Source organism: Schistocerca serialis, chromosome 1 (assembly GCF_023864345.2).
Source record: "Schistocerca serialis cubense isolate TAMUIC-IGC-003099 chromosome 1, iqSchSeri2.2, whole genome shotgun sequence".
In the NCBI taxonomy this organism is placed as follows: domain Eukaryota; kingdom Metazoa; phylum Arthropoda; class Insecta; order Orthoptera; family Acrididae; genus Schistocerca; species Schistocerca serialis.
The window spans coordinates 420,306,071-420,329,601 of record NC_064638.1 but is presented as its reverse complement, the minus strand read 5'-3'; the positions used below and the strand labels follow the sequence as shown (position 1 = coordinate 420,329,601).

The window sequence follows — 23,531 nt, the reverse complement described above, 5'->3', positions numbered from 1 at the left end:
CAGAAGTGTTCCATCGAGTTCACATCAAGCGAATTTGGTGGCCAACGCATCAACGTGATTTCTGTAACATGCTCCTCACACGACTGTAGCACGATTTTGGCCTCGTGACACGGGCAGTTATCCTGATGGAAGATGCCACCTCCGTCAGTGAAGACATCAAGCTTGAAGGGCTGCATGTGCTCCGCAATTATGTTCACGTAATCCACAGCTGACGCCGTGCCTTCTATTGCTACCACAAGCCCCATGGAAGCCAAAGTGAATGTCTCCAATAGAAAATTACTGCCCCCCACGGCCTGTGTCAGTGGCGTGGTGCAAGTCTCGATCAACCATTCGCCTGAAGGATTGAATATCCGGGTACGGCCACCGACCTGGTCTAAAAAGAAAAGTGTTCTTCCTACCGGGCGACACGTTTCCATTGATATACAGCCCACTCACTATGATCCCTCGCCCATTGCAGTCGTAATTCAAGCCATCGTTGGGTCATCATGGGAACATTAGGGATCGCCTGCTGCAAGGTCACATGTTCAACATTGTGTGCTGACCGGCGTGCCTCAAAACACTTGTGCCTGCACCAACGTTCTACTCCGTCGTCAGACCTACAACAGAACGCCGCCTATCCTGCTTTACAGAGCGAGCAATCCTTCTACTTCTATATCCTGTGATGCGGCGTGCATGTCCAACACCGTGTCGCCTACTCGTCGTTTTAGCACCCTTCAACCACTTTCGATAGATGCCCGCGGCAGTAGCGTGCGAACATCCGACCAGTTACGCCGTTTCTGAGACGGCCGTTGGTCATTCCCGGGCTGTAACAATGCCAGGTCATAACACTCTACCCTTTGTCGAACTGTCGCTGGATTTCTCCATTCGTTTCTGCTGCCTTTACAATGTATACTTCCCTACCGTGTCAAGTGCCCGCAAGGCCACTATGTGGCCAGTAGTCATAAGGTTTTAGTTCTGCTGTGTGTACAAATGAAATACAGGGTAAGAAAGATTAGAATTTAATGACTTCTCTACGTTTATATCATTATAGACGACTAGCTCAGTTGCGCTAACATTTTTTTTAAAAAAATGGCTGTGTTAAGAAAACACAGAGGTACCAAGGAACCTAAGAAAACCCCTAACCTCGAAAGTCACTCGAAGATCTGCTTTCTGTTTGTTCTAATAGAAGCAGTACGAGAAAAATACAAACATAATCCTGGTTATCTCACAGTGAAACGTGGTTGAAGATGAATACTTGCCTCATACATCCACGCTAGTTTAAAATCGCGGAGCCAGTTGCACTGGTGCAATACCTTGCACAGTTATATCTCTCGTTAAAAGATCTTACAGACCTCTAAACATCTGTTGAGTCACTAAAATTACGTGTTACATTTGACTTTTACCGTCTAAATTGAAACGTAACAGGACAGCACTTGTTTACAAGTAATAAGTCTCTCTTTTACCAAATTGAAACAAAACTTTTAGACCACTACCTAAAGTACGCACATTGCACTCAAACTGACCAAGCGACTAGGGTGTTCTTACTCTTGTTTTCACTAAGTGGAAATACGAGCAGTAGAGAGCCCAGTGTCCTAGGTTTATGCTGTGCAGGGCAAGCGCAATTAATAGCTGCCAACCGTTTCAAGACGTAAAACAAGATGGTTCAAATGGCTCTAAAGACTATGGGACTTAACATCTGAAGTCATCAGTCCCCTAGACTTACAACTGCGTAAACCTAACTAACCTAATGACATCACACACATCCATGCCGGAGGCAGGATTCGAACCTGCGATCGTAGCAGCCGCGTGGTTCCGGACAAGATGGTAAAACCAGCAGTAAGAAACTTAGATTACCACTAATGATAATGCCAACGAATAGCTGTCAGAGGTTGGGGCGTACGGATTGTCCAACTCTTTCGCTTGGCACCGATTGGTGCGAGGGTGTGTCAAAAAACGACTTTTAAGTGAGATTTGATAACAACGTAAAGCAAAGACTCTCTGTCGACAATACTGCGTCGCAACTCCGCAATAATTCGGAATAACGTAAAGCCTGCCACTGTGGAACAGCCCGTATAGAGCCGGCCGCGGTGTTCGTGCGGTTCTAGCGCTGCAGTCTGGAACCGCGGGACTGCTACGGTCGCAGGTTCGAATCCTGCCTCGGGCATGGATGTGTGTGATGTCCTTAGGTTAGTTAGGTTTAAGTAGTTCTAAGTTCTAGGGGACTGATGACTTAAGATGTTAAGTCCCATAGTGCTCAGAGCCATTTGAACCATTTTTGAAGCCCGTATAGAAAAGACTCTTCTACCGATCTGGAATACATAAAATCTGGTTTAATAAATAGGATTACGACGAATGTATTCCTCAAACGTTCGAAAATACATACAAATTCGTATCAATGAACTATTGTTTCCACTGTTTTAAAAACACTGCACAATCATGTAAACACAGTATAAACTGATAACTGTTAATTTTCCGTCGGCAACTGCACACTTCAGACGTGTGGGTAAACAACCTGTGTATAAACCCCACCTATAATGGAACTCAAACTGTTTTACCAACTGTAATACCAAAATATTCATTTGAAATGCACAGATATCTGAAACCAGTAATTTTAACTACGCTTCAGTCATTATTTTCGGTGCATTGCCTCAATATTCAAGTGAAATCAGTTATAATTAATGTAAATATTGTTTTTAAGTGTACAATTTTGTGGTAAACATGCAGCATTACCTTTTTGTGTTCGCAGCATGTTTTCCATAATCGTAAGCATATAACACGTGTTACTTTTCGTAAATTTGCACTGCTTCTGTCAATCCAATAAGCGTCACGTTTACACTTGTTCGTTTTTGTTGCAGCACCCATGCACGACGCTCAACAAGTACAGCATCAACTTGACGAATATTATGGAGGTAAGTAATAAATTATTTATATACTATACAGCTTAATGTATAGAGGTAATTCTTCGAATCCTCTCCCCTCACTTCCACGAACCGAACCGGCAATATCCCGCCCACAAGAGGATATGCTGTATGGTGCGCCTCAGCGTCTATGCACTCAGTCACCATCCGCTAGAACAGTTGTGAAGAAGATAAAATTTGGTGCGCAGACAGGCCATTGTTTTGTGAGAATACTTTCATAGCTTGTAGCGAACTGTGGTGGGAGCTGAAGGTGCGGAAACCGAGAAGGGGCCGCATCGGGATTTGCCTTCCCACAGCGATGAGGCGGCTGCTAACGGATCCGCAGGATAATTGTGGGGCTGCGGTTCCCACGGGCGTGTTGCCCCTCTCGCCAGGCGTTGACCTGCCGTGCCGCACCTCTATGCCCTCCGTAGACGTCCCCACACCAAATTGTCAATTCCCTTCTGCCTTTCGGAAGTACATTACACAACACACAGCTGTGATTCTCATTTTCTTTTAATGTCCGCTTCTGTCTTCGGACAATGATACCACACTTTGGATTTCAGAAGGGTTGCTCAACTGCTGAAACAATTTACAAAAACACTAAACAGATTTGAAGAGCATTAGACAACAGAACAGCACCAGTCGATGTTTTCTGTGAACTGTTTAAAGGAGTAAATCACATTTTGTTAGAAATACTGGGCTTTTATGGATTTAATGGTATAGTTAACAAATGGCTAACATCATACTTAAGAGAAAGAATGTAGAATGTTATACTACATATTTCAGTAACTTAGGAAATGTGGTATTATTTCTGATTGGTAGGATATCATCAATGGAGTTCCAGAAGCTTCAGTATCAGATCGCATCCGTTTAATACATATAGAGTAAAATTAGTTATTTTTTCAGATTACACGTCCGAAAGAACCGACTCCACGTATATAAGTAAGAGGAGGGTGGCCACTTCAGTGCGGATGCACATCACGTTCTAACTCTTAAGGGAATCAGCAATACGCCTCGAGTAAGGGGCACTACGTCAGTAGTGTGAGGATAAGATGAGAATTTGGATCTTGCGGGAGGCATGCTATAGTATTCCGTGCAGTTATGATGACCACTGTGGATGGATGGTGCACTGGTCAGTGCATATGTCTAGTGAGGAGGAGACCAGGGTTCAAATCCCAGTACGGCACAAATTTTCGACTTTCCCCATTGATTTAAATCAATGCCCAATGGCAGCATGTAATTAATCCCTTTGTGTCTTGATATGTACTTTAATTAATCCCAATAGACACGCAGTGATAGATCAAATTGTGAGTAATGCATTTCAGAATTACTGATTAGTTATCGCAGTGGCCGATGATAGTAATAACATTTTGACTTACCAGTGTATGTCCTGATAGGACATGAACATTCTTCTAAAATTACTCATGAAAATCAAAGATACCATAAAGTCAGAGTAATACCAGTACTATTACGATCAAATGATTTGAACCTTTTGTCACCTCTCCTTGTCCAGGCCAAAAACAAAATTATTTATGAATCTTCCTAATGGTGGTACTACGCCACACATTTGTTCATATGAACTGCAAATAACAGCTGCATATTTTAAAAATACTTTGCTACAGGTAAAACCCCAGGGATAGGCGGATAGGCACTTGGTGCAGGGAGCGGCAACTGACCCTTAACATAGACAAATGTAATGTATTGCGAATACATAGAAAGAAGGATCCTTTATTGTATGATTATATGATAGCGGAACAAACACTGGTAGCAGTTACTTCTGTAAAATATCTGGGAGTATGCGTGCGGAACGATTTGAAGTGGAACGATCATATAAAATTAATTGTTGATAAGGCGGGTGCCAGGTTGAGATTCATTGGGAGAGTCCTTAGGAAATGTAGTCCATCAACAAAGGAGGTGGCTTACAAAACACTCGTTCGGCCTACACTTGAGTATTGCTCATCAGTGTGGGATCCGTACCAGGTCGGGTTGACAGAGGAGATAGAGAAGATCCAAAGAAGAGCGGCTCGTTTCGTCACAGGGTTATTTGGTAATCGTGATAGCGTTGCGGAGATGTTTAGCAAACTCAAGTGGCAGACTCTTCAAGAGAGGCGCTCTGCATCGCGCTGTAGCTTGCTGTCCAGGTTCCGAGAGGGTGCGTTTCTGGATGAGGTATCGAATATATTGCTTCCCCCTACTTATACCTCCCGAGGAGATCACGAATGTAAAATCAGAGAGATTCGAGCACACACGGAGGCTTTCCGGCAGTCGTTCTTCCCGCGAACCATACGCGAATGGAACAGGAAAGGGAGGTAACGACAGTGGCACGTAAAGTGCCCTCCGCCACACACCGTTGGGTGGCTTGCGGAGTATAAATGTAGATGTAGATGTAGATGAAAAGTTTTGATGATAGTTTTGCTGAATTTTTTCTGGACAACGTCACTTTTATCGTGTTTTAGTGTACTCATCAAGTACCACAACTTTGATCTTCGATCTACCCGTCAGCCAATTACACACATAGTAAAGGAAAAAAAATCATGTAGGTTCATCCTTCAGTTTTTGTGGATCAAGTGCTGGATGCAAACTGTGCCAGAGCTGCTCGCAGCCACGTGACGTAACCCATGATCACCACCAAGTGACACTGTCGTGACATCAGGGTATGCTAGTCGAGACCTCGACTTTGAGCTCCCCATCTACTAGTACTCAGTGGCTCCAGCTCAGAGCTTTCTGGAACATTTGGCCTCAGGCAGCCGAAGTAATACATCCATCAGCAACTTTTCAGCCCTCCTAAAACGCCCAAGTTCCACTGTTAGTGATGTGATTGTGAAGTGGAAACGCAAAGGAACAATTGCTGGGAAATCAAGACCAGGCAGATCTCATATACTGGTAGACAAGGGCCTTTGGGCATTGTGGAAGATAGTTGTAATAAATCACATGAAATCAGCAGGAGGAATCAGTTGTGAGTGTTACCATTAATCCAGTAAGCACAATGACTGTGCATTGTAGTTAAAAAGTCTTCCATCGACATAACCGAGAGAAGTGACAGTAGAAAGCTTAGGTGACATATCAAAAATTAAATACATTACTTACTTCACCCTCAACAACTGACACAAAATTCATTCACTGATCTCCTTTCTTACTGTATTCATGTGAGCTTGTTTGAAACAGAGGTAGTCAAGCACAGGCAGGTCTGGGGTGGGGAGGGGTGGGGAGAGGCTAGGGGGAGGGTAATTCTACCCCACTCCAGCAGCACAGGGATTAATGTTGAAAATGCCCAGGTCCTCATAATGCAGCCTCAAAATGAGGTACTTTTTTCATTTTTTCAAACAGCCCCAAATGTCCTAAACATGGCTATTGGTACTGAAAAGTGCTATAAACATTTCAATTAATTGGTAATATACAACTGCTTCAAGACCATTGTAATTTTTTTTTCACACTCCCCCTCCCCTACCGCCCCCCCCCCCCCCCCCCCCCGCCCCCTCTAAGAGTCCATCTTGGATCTGCCTGTGCTGCCAAGTCATTGTGTATTAGATTTTACACTCCTGTAAACACTGAAGTATGTTCTAAATGAGATTTCAGCTTTTCTTTGTATTCACTGAGAAGATGTACCAGTTTAACAGAATTACATTAATTCAGCTTTAACGTATTAAGTCATCCTTATAGCCACTTGTTACTATTGTTAAGATGCATGCTCAAATGTTATATGCTAGTTATGGTGCGTGATTCAGTTGTAGGCCTACCAGTTGTATTACATTGTTTGTCTCTTGAAAACTGTGGGCAGCAAATTTGTAACACAGAGTACCCCATCCACACTAGTGCTGTCCTGCTTGGATAAATATTATTTTGCCACTTAGTGGTACAACACACAGCAAGTTCAGTCGCTTACCTTCCCACCAACAGAAAAATGCCTATGTGATCGTTATTATAAGCTATTAAGGCCAGTTTACCTTGAGATGACATATAAATGTATACTACAAGTGTAATTAGTCATTTAGCTTAACAGTGATTATGTTTCCATAGCACCTGAAATGAAATTATAACTTTTTGTTCTTGTAACCTCATCACGGTCTACGGTCACATGTACTTCTCTGCACTCCAGCCATCTCTCGTATGATATACCTCGTTCAGAGCACATCTCTCTTTGCCTGGCTCATAACTTATAGCGAACATAAACTTAAAAATTTTGTTGAAAGTCATGAAAAATCAGCAGCACAATCCAAAATATTGTATAACAAAACACTTGTCAACCCATGCTACTAAACTTTAATGACACCATTAGTTTCACCTTTCTTTCCAGTTTGTGCTGGGTAAGCAGTGCTTACATTGTGTCTATTGTATACACTTCACTGTTTGACATCTTACTTTAACTTCAAGTTGTGCATGTAATTGTGTAGGCACACACACATGAGATTTGAAGTATATACATTCCATCTCTTATGCAAAACAAATTAGACATATCACCTCACAACTAATGAATCATAAATTAATATGTCATACAACTTTTATTAAATTGGTTAAATGGCTAGGATTGAGCGTGTGGTGGCTTATATTGTCATAAATGGAAAATAATGTCACTGAACCCTGCTCTTTTAAGCTGAGTACTATAAATTCTCTTGCTATCACCTTTTAGTGAGAAACAGTGTTTTTGTGCTGCAAGATAATAGTTGATGAACTGAATTCTTTTATTTCTTTAAATGCATTTCTTTGTCTTTTGACTACCATATGATTTATAAAAATAATTTTTACTACTACGTGAACAGGCCCAGTGAACCGCACGCATCTACAAGTTTCCTCCTCCACTGTATTCTGTCCATTGCTGCTATCCGCCATTCGTCCACTTCTGTTGACACTTGGTTTAAATCTTCATGGAGTCCATCCCTCCAACGCTTCTTGGGTCTCCCTGGCAGTCTCTTTCCTGTAGGTGTGAAATCCAGGAGCTTCCGAGACCATCTGTGATCCTCCATCCAGCCCACTGCATTCGTTTGGCTTTGACAGTTCCTGCTATGTTGGGCTGCTGGTATAGTTCCTCAAGCTCTTGGTTGTATCTGATCCTCCATTCCCCTGTATCTGCATCCAGAACCAGACCGAAGATCTTCCGAAGCACTTTTCTCTCAAAAACAAGGAGCTTATGCAAGTCCAGTTTCCGGATACTCCATGTCTCACAGTCATATAGAACAACAGGCTGGATCAGGGTTTTGTACAGTCGAATATTGAACTGTCTGGAGAGAGATTTGGACTGAAGCAGTTGTGCTAGGCTGTGGTAAGATCGGTTTCCTGCTTGCTTGAAAGTATTTAATGGAAAGAAAATGTACCAGTTGCTACAACTTTTTGAATTCACTACCATAGTTCTACGAAGTTGCAGTATTCAGTTGTCATGGTTGTACACAGTGAGTATAACAGTCAAAGGTCCATGCAGCAACTAAGTCCCTCAATGTCATGACTACCAGTGAACTCAATATCACAAAGCCAACAAACAAATCCATACCCAGTTCATTGCACACTTTCCAATGTGATTTAAAAATTTGCTCTACATTCAGGAGGCTTATTTGATGGATCAGTATTATAGTTAAAATTAATTTTGTTTCTTTGCAGGTTCAACAGCAACAGGGTGCTATTACAACTTTATACATTATGAAGAGGGTGACCGTATAATGACCAATGAGCCATGTCTAAACTGCACGTGCCATAACCGCATGCTTATGTGCTACCTTCGTGTTTGCCCCTTCAGTAAAGGTATCGGGCAAGACTGCACAGTGGAGCAGAAACCAGACCAGTGCTGTCCAGTGATTACATGTCCTGAAGGTGATTATACCAGGGATCTTATATAAACGTCTGAAAGAAATGTAACTTAGTATAAGAATGCTAACACACTTGCTTTTGAAATCCAAATTTTGTTCCTTAGTTGCAAATTAATATAAAATGATTCTAATAAACTCAAAGAACACATTTAATGAAAAAGAAAACAGAACAAAATATTCCCAGATTTTTTTTGAGAACATCTAAGATATACTGGCAACTTTCATATTATTTGGTATGTGGAACAACTTTCAAAACATTCCTTAACATGTGTCATGGACATGAAACCACAGTAGGATAAATACTGACTATCTTGAGCAGTTATAGTAATGCACTGAAACTTTTTTTTTTTTTTTTTCAAATGGTCAAAATGCAGCCCACAATTGGGAAAGACTGAATTAACCTCATGTATCCTTGTGTGTGTTCACATGTACATTAGTGAATGACACGAAATTTTTGATAATCCCTTCTTGTTGTTACATGAGTATTTCATACACAAATATGTTAACTATCATTTGAAATTTTTACTGTCATCATAATTGCTAACTTCCTATTGGTTTATGAGTAATCAAGAAAAATGATTCAACTGTCTCTGAACTACTTCTCATGCCTCTAAATCACTTCTTGCTCCATTTAGTTCATTACCTTTGAAATTTTTTCTCTGTATTCATTTTGTTCTGAGCAAGCTTCATATATGTAAATTCTACTACACAACCACGCAACTAGCAGAATACTTGGCTTGATGGTTTTGCTTTGTGCTTGACAAACATTATTAATCTGACTTCTGACTAGACAAAGTGTAATTTCTTCCACAATTTGTAGTGCCAGTCCAACTGATAACAAGCTCAACAACTATTACTACTCCACCTGCTCCAACCGGGTCAACAGCTGTTGGACATCCTGATAATTATGGTTGCACAATTGATGAGGTGTTCTACTCTGACGGCACCAAGGTATTTAAATTTTTGCTAGTTTTTAGAATTAGACATATGACTGTAACTGAATATGAGTTTATGAAATATATATCTCAGGTAATTGCTAATAAAGTAATACAATATATATAAGCCAAGCTGAAAACAAATTGTTTATGGTATTCAGACTGTTGAGTCATGTAAAGTGATTCTAACATCCACATATTAGCAATTGTTCTTAATGTACAATAAAAGTAGAACACACTAATAATGAGTGTATACACAACAGACAAAGTAAATGATAAACATATACAATAAGCATACTTTCTATCCAGCAAAAGCACTTACTTTTACTCACTTATGACATTTCTGAATCAGAAATTCTGTCACTATTAACTATTCAGAAAAAAGGTAATAAATGCTAGAAACTTAGACAATGATGGATACACAAATAGTACAACTAGGAATACCATGAAGAATTGCATCATGACAACAATTAAGCTTAACACAACAGTTTCAAACACTTTTATTACTACAGGTGCGGTACATCTTTGATGGCTCATGGGATGCCATTTCTTTCCAATGCATCTTAACAATTCTGGTTTTGGTGAATACACTTTACACTTATAGTGCCAATCACTTGGAAATTATCATTGTCAAAATTACTCAAACATTTATCTTTTTCTTTTTTTTAATTTTCAGATACCTGGGGATCCCACAAAGCCATGTGAACTCTGCTACTGTATTCGCAACCACACAGCATGTGTCATGCAAGAATGCACACTGCATGTCGAGGGTTGCAGGCCTGTGTATGTTGAGGGTGTCTGCTGTCCTGTGAGATATGACTGTGGTGAGTATTAGTTCCATTACAACCAAGTATGGGGTCATCCATTTTACAACAGCCTATCTGATTATCTATGTCATCCTTTAAAACACATCAAAACTTATTCCAAGTTCTTCCCAATAAACAAATTATGGAACACTAATGATAATAATCCAAATACTATGCTGGTGGTATGGTGATTTATCACAGATTAAAAATGCCCATAGTAGTTTTTAATTGACTTTATCCACATATATGTTCTAAACATTCATTCATATTTGCACCACCATTGCATGTTTGTGTCCCTGTTTCAGTTTTAGTTCAGTTAATAGAGATTATTTTGGAGTAGTATCACTCTCTTATAAACATCTTGATTACAAAGTACTTTATTCTTAAAGGTATTTCCACATTTCATTTATGATGATACAGCAGGCGTAACAGCACTGTAAATAATGTTATGATTCTCGCGTTTAATCCTGTGACCATTAAAATCCTATATATTTGTAAAAAAAATTTCATCACATGCCACACAATATCTGGAAAAATGATTAAAAGGTTTAAATGTAAAAACGTATACAGTGTTAGTATTGCGTGGCATGAAACTGTGTATTGACTAGGTTTCATTACACTCAAAGCCACACAAGATGAAATAACTATGTGAGCCCACAAACAGAAAGGCAAATACAGCTTGCAAATCATGTGAAGGCTTCTGCACATGTATATCCTCTCACCAAAGAAGTGTAGTTCAGTCTTGAGTGTAGCTTCTGTCAGAGTTTCTTATGTTTGAAGGTATTGAGAAATATTCAAAGATTTTTAGAGTCTGTGATGGATCAGTTTTGATTAACATGAGCACATTTCAGCAGTGCTTGGCAAGATCCCCACATATCACTCAAAGGACTACATATGAAATTTGTAGATTATGCTTTTATGGAAGATTATATTACAGTCCCATATATAAATTTAGTGAAGAAGCCACAGTTATTAATTTAAGGACACTGGGGCTCATGGTGAAGCTTTCTGATGAGTCACCCAGAAGAACTGGAGTAGATGACTGGTGTAAGTAAAATACTTGATATTCAGTAACCTCTGAAGAGCCAAAGCAATGCCTTGCAGAATGTAAAAGCTGATTCAGTTGATGAAAATAAAAAAAAATGTAATAGGAAGGCAAAGTCTGTCACATTTTATCATATTTTAGAAGTTTATATGTCCAAACATTTATCTTACAGATTACCAGGAGTACACGACATCTGCACCGCTACTGGAAACAACATTGCGGCCAACTCCAGGCTTGCTGTTCACAACAACAATGGCTGGCCCACTTGATTGTCGCTATGGAGAAGAGACCTATGCTGATGGTGCACTCATTGAAACAGAAGAACCTTGCCAACACTGTTATTGCATGCGTGGAGACATTGTTTGTGCTGTCCAAGAATGTGGCACACCACTTGAGAGGGAAGCTGGAAACTGTACTGCTTTGCCTCCACAACCTGGACAGTGCTGCCCCCAACAGTATCAGTGCGGTAAGCATGTTAAAAAATTGAATGGAAACATTTCAGACTCTGTTAAGTAACGAGACAGATCCATTAAATGAAGGAAACAAACTAGATTTGCAGACTTCTCCGTGATTAATGTGTGTCAAACAAACATGAAATACATTGAAATATTGTATACAAAACATAACATACCCTTGCAATCATAAACCTAATGTCATAAGGTATCAAATGTCTAGTACACTACCCATTTTTGAACTTTCTCTTTGAACACTAATATTTCAATACTATGGACACAAAACGGCCATTCATTCTACCAGGGGAGTGTAACATATCCAGACTATGTTAATAACAGAATACATGATTTTCCATGGTCTTAGAAATGATTTTCAACTGAAAATAGATGTAAAATACAAATGTTAACACATCTGCATTTGGATGGACCACAGCCAAAAGGCAATGACCACTTGACATATTGCTTCCTTCAGTTGTGCAATAGCTTAAAGATGGCATGCATTTGTAACTCAGGTCTTAAAATATCCTCACAGAAAAAAGCCACACAGGGATAAACAGTACATCAGGAAGGCCAACAAATGTCTCCACACATAAATATCTCATGATGGGACATTATCAATAATGTCTTCCATGTAGGTGAAACTGTCTCTATTTTCAATACTAAGGGTGATTGATGGAGTTCTCCATTCCTTTTGCTTACCAATTTCCACTTCATTTCATTATAGCTGTTGCATCTAACGTCAACAGTCTTGACACTCATGTCTATGGGTACCTCTGCAATTCTTTCCTTTCTCTGCTCCTAGAACCATAGTTTTCTTCGATGACTCATTTCATAATATGTGCCTAACTATTCTACCTCTTCAGTTGATTGTGTACTTTACTAGGCCTTTTCTTTCTCATTAAGTCACTGCAGGGCAAATTCATTTCTTACCTGATCAAACTACCTAATGTTCCACACTTCCTGTAACACAACATTTGCTAGGCTTCACCCTGTTGTCCATCCACACAGAACAATGTTCCATACGTAGCTTTTCATTAACCTTTCTCACCTTAAGTTTCATATTTTTTGTTCTAGCAGCTATTTGTCTTTTAGAAAGTCCTCTTGCCTTGTGCAGTCAGCAATGCTATATATTTTATGATATCCCTTCTTTATTTACTCCATTTTTCAAGACTGTGAACTCAAGCACTTCTGTAAGACTCTCTTGTTCAATATTTAGATATCCAGCATGCCCACCCACTGTATGCACCACTAACTTTGTTTTGATTTTGTTTATGTGCGTATCATAGCGATCATTAGCAAAAGTTCCACTCCATTACATACTCAACTCAATTGCTGTTCACTTTCTATGACTACTAGTTATGGTGACAAACATCTGGTTTTAACAACAGATTGGCTAGTCGACTGTTTTTTGTTCATTCATTCATTTTTTTTTTTTTTTTTTTTTTTCACTTGAAACAAACAACTTCCTCAGTCATATCAGCTACATGAAAGTTTTCACTCAGACTCAATGTTTGAGTGTTTCACTTAATGTGAGACAACTGCCAGATAACAATTACCTGATAAAAGTCTGTGACAGTAATGGCAGTTATATGAATGTTTTCAGCCAGTCTCCATGTTTGAGTGATTTCATTTACACACTTTTTCAGCCTATTTTGGTTATAGATGAGCCATGACTAGGCCTGCCACCTTTTTAGAGACAAATAACATATTTCAGTGAGAGGCGAATAAAAATCTCAGTTCAAAGACTGAAGTATTTTCACAATTTATGTATTTATTCACTTAAATACAAATTGTTCATGCTTCTGGTACTAAAAATATGCATTTTTATTGTTTTAAAAAAAGTTAATAACTGATGCTGCACTGTAAATTTATGTTTGTATAAATGAACAATTACTTTTTTATTTAAGTTTATTGAAGCTCCTCCCCCTCTCTCCCTCCCCCCCCCCCCCCCCTCTCATTCTGTCATCCTGCTGCTTTGTACCCATCACCGACAACCCCAATTCTATTTTGGTAAATGCTGAGGTGATGCAAACAGAAAGTTTATAAGATAGAATGTTTAAATTATTTGGTGGCTTAATCATTTTCTGTTTAAGCATATACTGTCACTTGTCGGAACCATATTTTCTGCAAGAAATATTTGTCATCATTCGTTACTTTTCTTTGAATTTCTTTAATTAACGTTGTTTCATAATATGATCACTCCTGCAGATAATGTATATCCCACTGAATTTATCTTGATGATCACTTTTTAACCAGTCATATGTTTTGTCCATTCCCTTGTCAATGAGCACTTTGGCTTTCTGATTCAGACACCAAGTTCACTATTTCATAAACACAGTATTAATAAAAATGGATGAAAAACTAAACTAAAAACTGCTTATTGGTGCTCAATAAAAAGCAAATATTGGAACAGCAATATGAATGATTCCTCTGAAAACTGAATGCTCCAGATTGTGTCAACTGTTTTCATTTGATTGCTCCCACAGAATGGTGTCAGTTGAAAGAAAGGACAAGTAGTCCAACCAATACATAAAGCTACAACAACAAAACTGAATCATTTAGTTGCTCCCACAGACCGACTTCACTTGAAAGAGCAAACAAGTAATTCAACTAACACATAAAAATACATCTAAATTACTCAATTTTTTTCCACAAACCAACTGAGTTACATGTTTTCTTCCTGTTTTTCCCATCACTAGTGACTACTGTCATCAGAATACCCTATCATGCTGAATTTCTGTCCAAGTGAAATCAAAGTAGCCATTTAATTCTATCAATGTGTTCCTTTCTTTTTTTTTTAAAAAAAAAGTAGTTTTGTGTTTTTAATTTCATTTTATTTAGATTGCTCTTCACAAAATGGATTACATTTCTCCAAATATGGGAGTTATTTTTGACTCACAAAGTTTAATTTAAATAGTTATTTTTGTGGATTTAATAGGTCAGTCACACTGTGCCTCAAGAATGTGAATTCCACAGTTTCCAGTTGGTTGAGATAAATTTATTTTCTCTAAAAAGAAGTCTATGGAGGCCACATTTGAACCTACTGTTGATCCACAAACATACATCAAATCCACATCTTAGCTAAAAAAAAAACAGGTTTTCCTCAAGTTCTCAGTATTGTTTCTTCCTTCTCATCTATAAAATGTATCATATTTTCATTCCTCTTACTGTAAACAAATATTTTCAGTGATATATAAAATATAAATAAATGCAACATTTACCATGCATATAAGATACAAAATTTGTGTGGTACTGTGGTTTGCACTAATTAAATGCAGTAATAATATTAGAGAAGGGAAGTGCCTTCTCTAATATTGTTACATTTCATCCTGCATTTTCCATTGTTTGATAAATGCAGTAATAGTTATTATTCACTTCTCAGAAACAAATTTACCATGTCAACAATCTAGAGAAAATGTTACTGTAAATATGACACATGGTGTTGCAGACAGACAGAACGAAAAGTCCATTACACATTTAGCTTTCAGCAAAAACCTTCTTCAGAAACGCAAACACAGACACGCATTCACACAAGCAAGCACACCTCACTCACACTTGAGTCCCATCTCCAGCAGCTCAGATTGAGCTGCACATGAGATATGCTTGCTTTGTGTGTGTGTGCGTGCGCGCGTGCGTGAGTGTGTGTGCGTGTGTGAGCGTATGGCCACAAGCAAAATCTGTACCAATCTTTCCATTGTTCATGTCTGCAACATGTGTCACCTTTAAAGTGAGTAGCAATCTATCCCTTTCCTAAAATTGTTTATATACAACCTGAGTTTCCACTGTTTGATTTACACAATTCATGTTGTTAAGATCATTTTATGCAGCAAGTTCTGTGTTGCATTTTTGAAAATCACATGGCAAAGCATTAAATAACTGTGCATAAGCTTAAATATGTACATTCATGTGAATTTTCATATTTATTTCAGATAATGTGACAGTTCCATTTGACATTCTGTCACAAGGAATGGAAACAGCTCAACCATCAAAATCAACTGATTCAACAAAATCTGATGAACAGGTTTCATTGTCAACTGAAGCTACTCTGGTTCAGCACTCTACCGTGGATAAAGAGGAACATGTCCAGCAGCAAGGAAGTCTTGATGAGACACAGGAACATCTGAATGAAGTTGAGCAAGGTTTAGAACAACATACGCACTATGAGGATGAAGAGATTGAAAAGGGAACAGAAATAGAGCACATCACAAATCCTGCAGAACATGAGGGACAAGGCACAGTTGAGCATTTCACACAAGCTGTAGAACACTTACCAGCAGAGGGCAGTGGACATATTACATTAGAGAGTGACAGTTCTGTGACTGAAGCTGTCATTGCCTCAAGTGAGAAACAAAGAACAACACTGGAAGGTGCAGAAACTGCTACTGAAAGTCTAACAGGACTCAATGTTGCAAGCATCTCTGAAGGCATTCAAACTATTGAACAGGTACCACAGCAAGAGTTTACTTCTTCTCCAACAGAAAATGGCAATGAAGATGTACATGATGAACAGTCTTTAACAGCTGATGCAGACAACCATCCATCAGTTGCCCAAACAACATTATCAGGAGAATCTGTGAGTTCTAGCAGCATTGGTGAACTTTCAGAAGCTCAAGTGACAACTGAACAAAATGTACCTGATATTGTTACTCTGAAAGATGAAATAGGCTTTACTCACAAGAGCACTTCTGCAACTCAGACAATGAGTGACACATATGAGGAAAGTGAACCTGTCACACATGAAATCATAGCAGCAGAAAGTGATTCCACAGAAAAAGTGGAACAACAAGATCTCACACCACCTTCCCCACAGTCCTCTCCAGCAAATGAATTCATTACTTCAGCAGTTGAAATTCAATCCTCCACGGATAAGACTGAAGAATCTGCTTCTGTTGAAAATATTCCTGGTGCTCTTGAACCATCAGAAGGTGGGGAAGCAATATCACATGTTACAGACACACAATTACACGAAGATGAACACACTGTTGCAACTCCAGTAAGAACGTCAGTTGTACCTGAAACAGGTGGAATCACAATACCAGTACAGGATGCCGAAGGTGAAATTGTAACTGAAGGTCTAGAGCCAACTGATTTCGAGTCAGGCGATAGAGTAACTGTCACTGAAAGCACACAAGAGAATGTCACAAATGGGCCAGTGGTAGAGATCTCACCTGAAGCAGACAAGATTGATGAGGTATCTCATGTACAGTCTGTGACAGAGGCCAATGTAGCTGAAGAATCAGGCCATACACCAAATGATGTACTGAGTGAAGTACATGAAGCAGAACAGCAGACATCTAGTAAACCACCTCAGCTGCCAATGGAAGAGCATGCTACAATTTCTGAAGAATTGGAACTGTCAACAGGAGTAGAATCCATCCATCATACAACAAGTAAATCTGATTCTGCAGATTTTGTCTCTGAGTTAGTTACAACTACCAGTCCTAACAAGCAAGAAGAGGGCAGTTTCCAAGCAACGGAAACAGTGCTCAATGAAGATACTGATAATGATTTGGATTCAGCAACTAAGGCAGATGAAACAGAACATGTGACAGTGTTGCATGATATCATATCTTCATCAAGCGAAAGTGACACAGGCACTGGTCTCAATGAAGTACTAACCACTGTGCAACCAGCAGTAGATGTCATTGGTATTACTCAAGAAAGCAGCATTGATTCACAGCCAGGTCAAGAAGCAAGTAAGCCAACTGAAGCAAGTGTGGCTGCAATTGGAGAGACAGCAGATGAAAGTGAAGCATCTGCCGAAGTAACAGACATCATAGGCACAGTTACAACAAAGCTTGAAACAACAGGGGCGGATATCAAAGAGCAATCTGTGACAGCACCCACTGAGCTAAAACCCTCACCTAGTACAGGAAAAATTGATGAAGAGTTATTAATTACACATCCTCCTGAAACAGCAGAACCTAGCATTTCGAATGAAGTATCTTTTGAATCATCTGGGGATTCAACTGAGGAGTCAGTTCATCATTTAGTAAGTGAAATGAATGGTAAACCTACTGAAATACATACAACACCATCAGAAAGTGCTTTGAACAGCCAGTCATCTCATGAGGAGACCAATGCAATGTCAGAAGAATCTCAACAAGAAGGTTTAGGTGCAACTGAACCTGTGCCACCAACTGAACCAGTAGTAGTGCAACAATCCACTGAATCAGGAGAACTGTTTGAACAAGAAGGCTCCCAAAAGCCAGCTTCTGAGGAAGATGCAGAAGTAGTGACGGGTGGATCCATTCCATCAGAGGAACATCAAACTGAATCTACTCCACAGGAGACTAATGCAGCTCAAGAAACAGGAACATCTTCTGAAGCCAATCAAAAACCAGGAACACTGGAGGAAGTAGCAACTGAACAAGCTTCTGTGTCTGAAAGCCTCCATCAAGAGCCTGTGGAGCAACAAGTGATACATGAGCCTACTGAAACTGGCATTGTAGAGCTAAGTACAGGTGGAATTTCTATAATATCTACACCAGGATTTGATGAAATTGAGCATGAGCTATCACAGCAACAAACCCAGAAACCAATTGAAGCAGATGGAAATCAATATACCACAGAAGTCTCAGCATCTGGAATCAGTGACACTGCTTCTGAGCAACAACAACCACAGAAGCCTGCTGAAGATGGAGGACTGCCATCTGCAGAAGGTAGTGCAGTGACTCAAGAAACTGTAACCCCAGCACATGATGTTCCTCAGTACCATGAAACTCAGGAGTCAACTGACCCAGAGAAGCAACCAAATGAACTTCCACTGACAACCAGTGGAGTGGGTGGATTTGTACAGGAACTGTCAACAGCTACATCTATACAAGGCCCAATAGGAATCCCCACAAGTGGACCTCCACATGCACTGATCCCTGGAGAGGGTAAGTTTGATTTGCATTTTAATTTTATTCTTGAATGCAGATAACAAAAGAATCACTTTTTCTTTTACACATGTTCATTCTGAAGTGTAGTTAAAGTATGTGGTCACTGTTTTCACTGTGCAGTAGCAAAGTGTGCTTACACACAAAGATCTCACAGAATCAAAGTCTTATGAAACTAGCTTCAAATTGTAATTCACATGGGTCATTAAAAAGTGATTTTAAATACAGGGTGTATCAAAAAGAATCATCTGATTTTAAAAAATCATAATTATTATGTTATTTGAGATATGTGTGGGTACAACATACTATTAGAAAGAGCAAAATCTTGAGTTTTTCTTGGGGCACCACCACACTGGCATCTAGAAGTATGGGAATTTTTAAATCAAAGGATTACTGGATCACATGATTCAGCCTTACATTACTGGCCTCCGAGGTCACTGGACCTGACTGTATGTGATTAATTCTTGTGGGGGTTTATAAATACTCTTTTTATGTGCCTCCATTACAAAAGACAATGAGTGAACTGAGACATTGAATAACAGTAGCTGTGGAAGTTGTAAATCAAGACGTGCTCACCACAGTGTGGGAACAATTTGAATACCACATTGACATATGCTATGCGTCTCAAGGGGGGGGGGGGGGGGCATATTAAATGCCTACAAAAAGGTATGATAAAAAAAAACTTTTTGAGTTTCCCATTCATCAAAGAACAAAATTCATTGTATATGTTTATTAGTTCCAAAAATTTAGACGTACAAAATTGGATGATTCTTTTTGATACACCTTACATATTAAAATATGAGGCAGAGTTTGTTCCTAGAAAATACCTCAATGAAAAATGATATTGCTTTTCTTCAAGTAAAGAGCAGCTACTGGTTAGGTGTTCATCATTGGGAAAGTATAGTGACTGCTTCATGCCATGCACTTCCACAGTGCAGATCCATACCAGATAACAAGCTCGCCCGATAGTCATCCACCGTAATCGACTGGATGTTACTTAAGAACAGTATACATGAGAAACATTAAGGCTAAGAATGTGCCATTATATCATCACTCAGGTTTACAGTAAAAATATGCAGAACTCGTTTGCTTTGAATAAGTTTTTTAGTGCCACTAGGGTATAAGAATACGTGAGACACTATCAACATGATATTAGGTTTGGCTGCATACAAAAACCAATATTACTTCCAATGTGTGATTTTCATACTTAAAACCTAAATTCTGAGCATCAGCTGAGTCAGTACTTGCAAACTCTTGTGATATGAGAAGCAATATTTGAATCATTTGATGTGAGATTATTATTGTTATTATTATTATTATTCTTTCTTTTCTCAGACGTTATGTCTGGTCAAAAATGGAAAGTGATGTGGACCTTGATCAAGCGTGACTTCCTTTTAACTGTACGGTTTATGTTATATTGCATTTAGGAACTTTCGGGTGATTGAACATGTATCAATAATTACGGATTTCTGTAGTTGTATCTAGGGCGTTACAAAAAGGTACGGCCAAACTTTCAGGAAACATTCCTCACACACAAAGAAAGAAAATACGTTATGTGGACATGTGCCCGGAAACGCTTACTTTCCATGTTAGAGCTCATTTTATTACTTCTGTTCAAATCACATTAATCATGGAATGGAAACACACAGCAACAGAACGTACCAGCGTGACTTCAAACACTTTGTTACAGAAAATGTTCAAAATGTCCTCTGTTAGAGAGGATACATGCATCCACCCTCCGTCGCATGGAATCCCTAATGCGCTGATGCAGCCCTGGAGAATGGCGTGTTGTATCACAGCCGTCCACAATACGAGCACATTTGGTACCGGGGTGGTGTAGACAAGAGCTTTCAAATGCCCCCATAAATGAAAGTCAAGAGGGTTGAGGTCAAAAGAGCGTGGATGCCCTGGAATTGGTCCGCCTCTACCAATCCATCGGTCACCGAATTTGTTGATGAGAAGCGTACGAACACTTCGACTGAAATGTGCAGGAGCTCCATCGTGCATGAACCACATGTCATGTTGTACTTGTAAAGGCACATGTTCTAGCAGCACAGGTAGAGTATCCTGTATGAAATCATGACAACGTGCTCCATTGAGCGTAGGTGGAAGAACGTGGGGCCCAATCAAGACATCACCAACAATGCCTGCCCAAACGTTCACAGAAAATCTGTGTTGATGACGTCATAGCACAATTGCGTGTGGATTCTCGTCAGCCCACACATGTTGATTGTGAAAATTTACAATTTGATCACGTTGGAATGAAACTAAAATGAGCTCTAACATAGAAATAAAGCATTTCCGGACACATGTCCACATAACATCTTTTCTTTATTTGTGTGTGAGGAATGTTTCCTGAAAGTTTGGCCGTACCTTTTTGTAACATCCTGTATATAAGTTTGGATGTTGTATTGCATTGATGTACTGGTGGATATTGTGTGGTATGACTCCTGTAGTTGATAGTATAATTGGTATAATGTCAACTTTATCCTGATGCCACATGTCCTTGACTTCCTCATTATTATTATTATTATCACTATTATTATTAATATAACTAATACCATACTTTCTTCACAAGTAATCAAATCAGTGAGTGAGTGAGTGAACAATGACAGCCAGCCATGATAAGACAGCCAAATTGCAGGACTTATGACTCATTTCTCATCAAACAAAGTCTACATTTTAGTATCAAACAAATGGAGTCACAATCAAATATATCATTAACGAAATTAGTAATGTGCTACTTTTAAATATTGAAATAATATTTTGTCATTTTAATTTGCTCTATAATTTATATTTTTATTTTTTTAACAGGTAATTGCCTGGTTGATGGTAAAACGTATGCCAATAACTCAGAAATCCCACCTCCAAGCCACTGCCACGTCAGCTGTCATTGTATAAGTAGTATTGTTCACTGTGTCAGTGTGAACTGCCCACCACCTCCAACACATCTCAAAAACTGTACTCCAGTTCGACACAGTGATGATGCATGCTGTCCAACATATACTTGTGGTAAGTGCATGTATATTTTATATACAGATACAAAGAAGACTGAAATATCTGAATTGATTTCTTTAGCACCACAGTGACTTAGTACTTGGCTTCATTGTCAATGTAAAGCCACTGGGAAAAGTAATCATACTCCATACATATTGAAGTACAGTAACTCTAATATCGGTTTCAGCAGCACTGGGGTTAATGGGAAATAATAGAGGGTTTTGGTTCAGTAAGCAGTTACGTCACTTTTTCATTACTTTGATTAAAGTACAATAACTTTCCACAAACTGGTAATACATTTTCTTTGCCCAACCTTTATTCAGGCCACCAACAGACTGTAATAAGCACATTACATAACAAAACAAAGATTTACTATGATTCTCATTGAATTTGAAAAAAAGAACTTCTCTCTTTCTTGCACAACAACTGTGTTTTGTGAATATGATGTAAAATGAATAAATAAGTAACTAAAAAACAACAAGCTAACACTTTGCTTGTTTGCTTCTTTCATAAGCATCAGTCACAGAGTAGAAAGCTGTGACCTAGGACAGGAAATGCACAGGTTAATGTCTTGAAAGAACCTTCGAACACTTGTTTGTACAGGTACTGCTCTATGCTGTGATTTTTGGTTTTAGCGCCGCTATTTTTCATCGAAATTTGTGTTTCCTTAAGCTGAAAATGACCAGATGAGCACTTGCATCTAAATCAAGATACAAGCTCCGCAGGTCACCATTTGGTGCATGGCAGTCAGTATGCTGTACCACTACTAGTCATTCCTTTCCTGTTCCAGTCACAAACAGCGTGAGGGGTAAACAACTGCCTATATGCCTCCATCTCCATATGAACCCTAATTTCCCATATCTCATCTTCGTGATCATTACACAAAATGTATGTTTGCTGGAGTATAACTGTTCTGCAATCAGTCACAAATGATGGTTCTCTAAATTTTTTCAGTATTATCCCCCAAAGCATCTCCATAATACTTCTCCATTGTTCAAACCTATCAGTAACAAATCTTGCAGCCACCTCTAAATTGCTTCAATGTCTTTCTTTAATATGACAAGGCACGGATCCTAAACACTGAAGCAGTACTCAAGAACAGATCACACATGTGGTCTCCTGCAGATGAACCACCCTTTCCCAAAATTCACCCAATAAACTGAAATCAACCATTCATCTTTCCCACCACAATCTGTAAATGCTCGTTCCATTTCACATCACACTGCAACATTATGACCAGATATTTAAATGACATGACTGTGTCAGGCAGCACACTACTAATACTGTATCCAGACACTACAGGTTTAGTTTTCCTACTTATCTGCATTTATTAGATTTTGTTCATTTACAGCAAGGTGCCATTCGTCACACCAACTAGAAATTTTGTCTAAGTCATCTTGTATCCTGCTACAATAACTCAACAATAACCCCTTACCACACAGCATAGCATCTTCAGCAAAGGAGCAGAGACTACTGCCCACCCTATCCACCAGATCATTTATGTATGTAGAAAATAACAGTGGTCCTATCACACTTCCCTGGGGTACTCCTGACAATACCCCTGTCTCTTATGAACACTAGCCGTCAAGGCCATTGTACTGCTTTCTATTATTTAAGAAGTCTTCAAGCCACTTACGTATTCTGGAAACCTATTCCACGTGTTCATACCCTTGTTAACAATCTGCAGTGGGACACCATGTCAAATACTTTTCAGGAAGCTATAAAAATGGGATCTGCCTGT

At 39.1% G+C, this 23,531-nt stretch overlaps 1 protein-coding gene across 1 annotated transcript in view; it reads left to right on the top strand.

Annotated features, from left to right (window-relative positions):
* The window catches only part of LOC126476323 (fap1 adhesin), a 156,144-nt gene that overhangs the window by 117,836 nt on the left and 14,777 nt on the right, over positions 1–23,531 (top strand). The window contains exons 3-9 of the mRNA XM_050103536.1: positions 2,835–2,888; positions 8,469–8,678; positions 9,495–9,625; positions 10,286–10,433; positions 11,633–11,926; positions 15,842–18,793; positions 21,608–21,805. Of these exons, the coding sequence (XP_049959493.1) occupies positions 2,835–2,888; positions 8,469–8,678; positions 9,495–9,625; positions 10,286–10,433; positions 11,633–11,926; positions 15,842–18,793; positions 21,608–21,805 (3,987 nt within the window). The remainder of the gene's footprint in view (positions 1–2,834; positions 2,889–8,468; positions 8,679–9,494; positions 9,626–10,285; positions 10,434–11,632; positions 11,927–15,841; positions 18,794–21,607; positions 21,806–23,531) is intronic.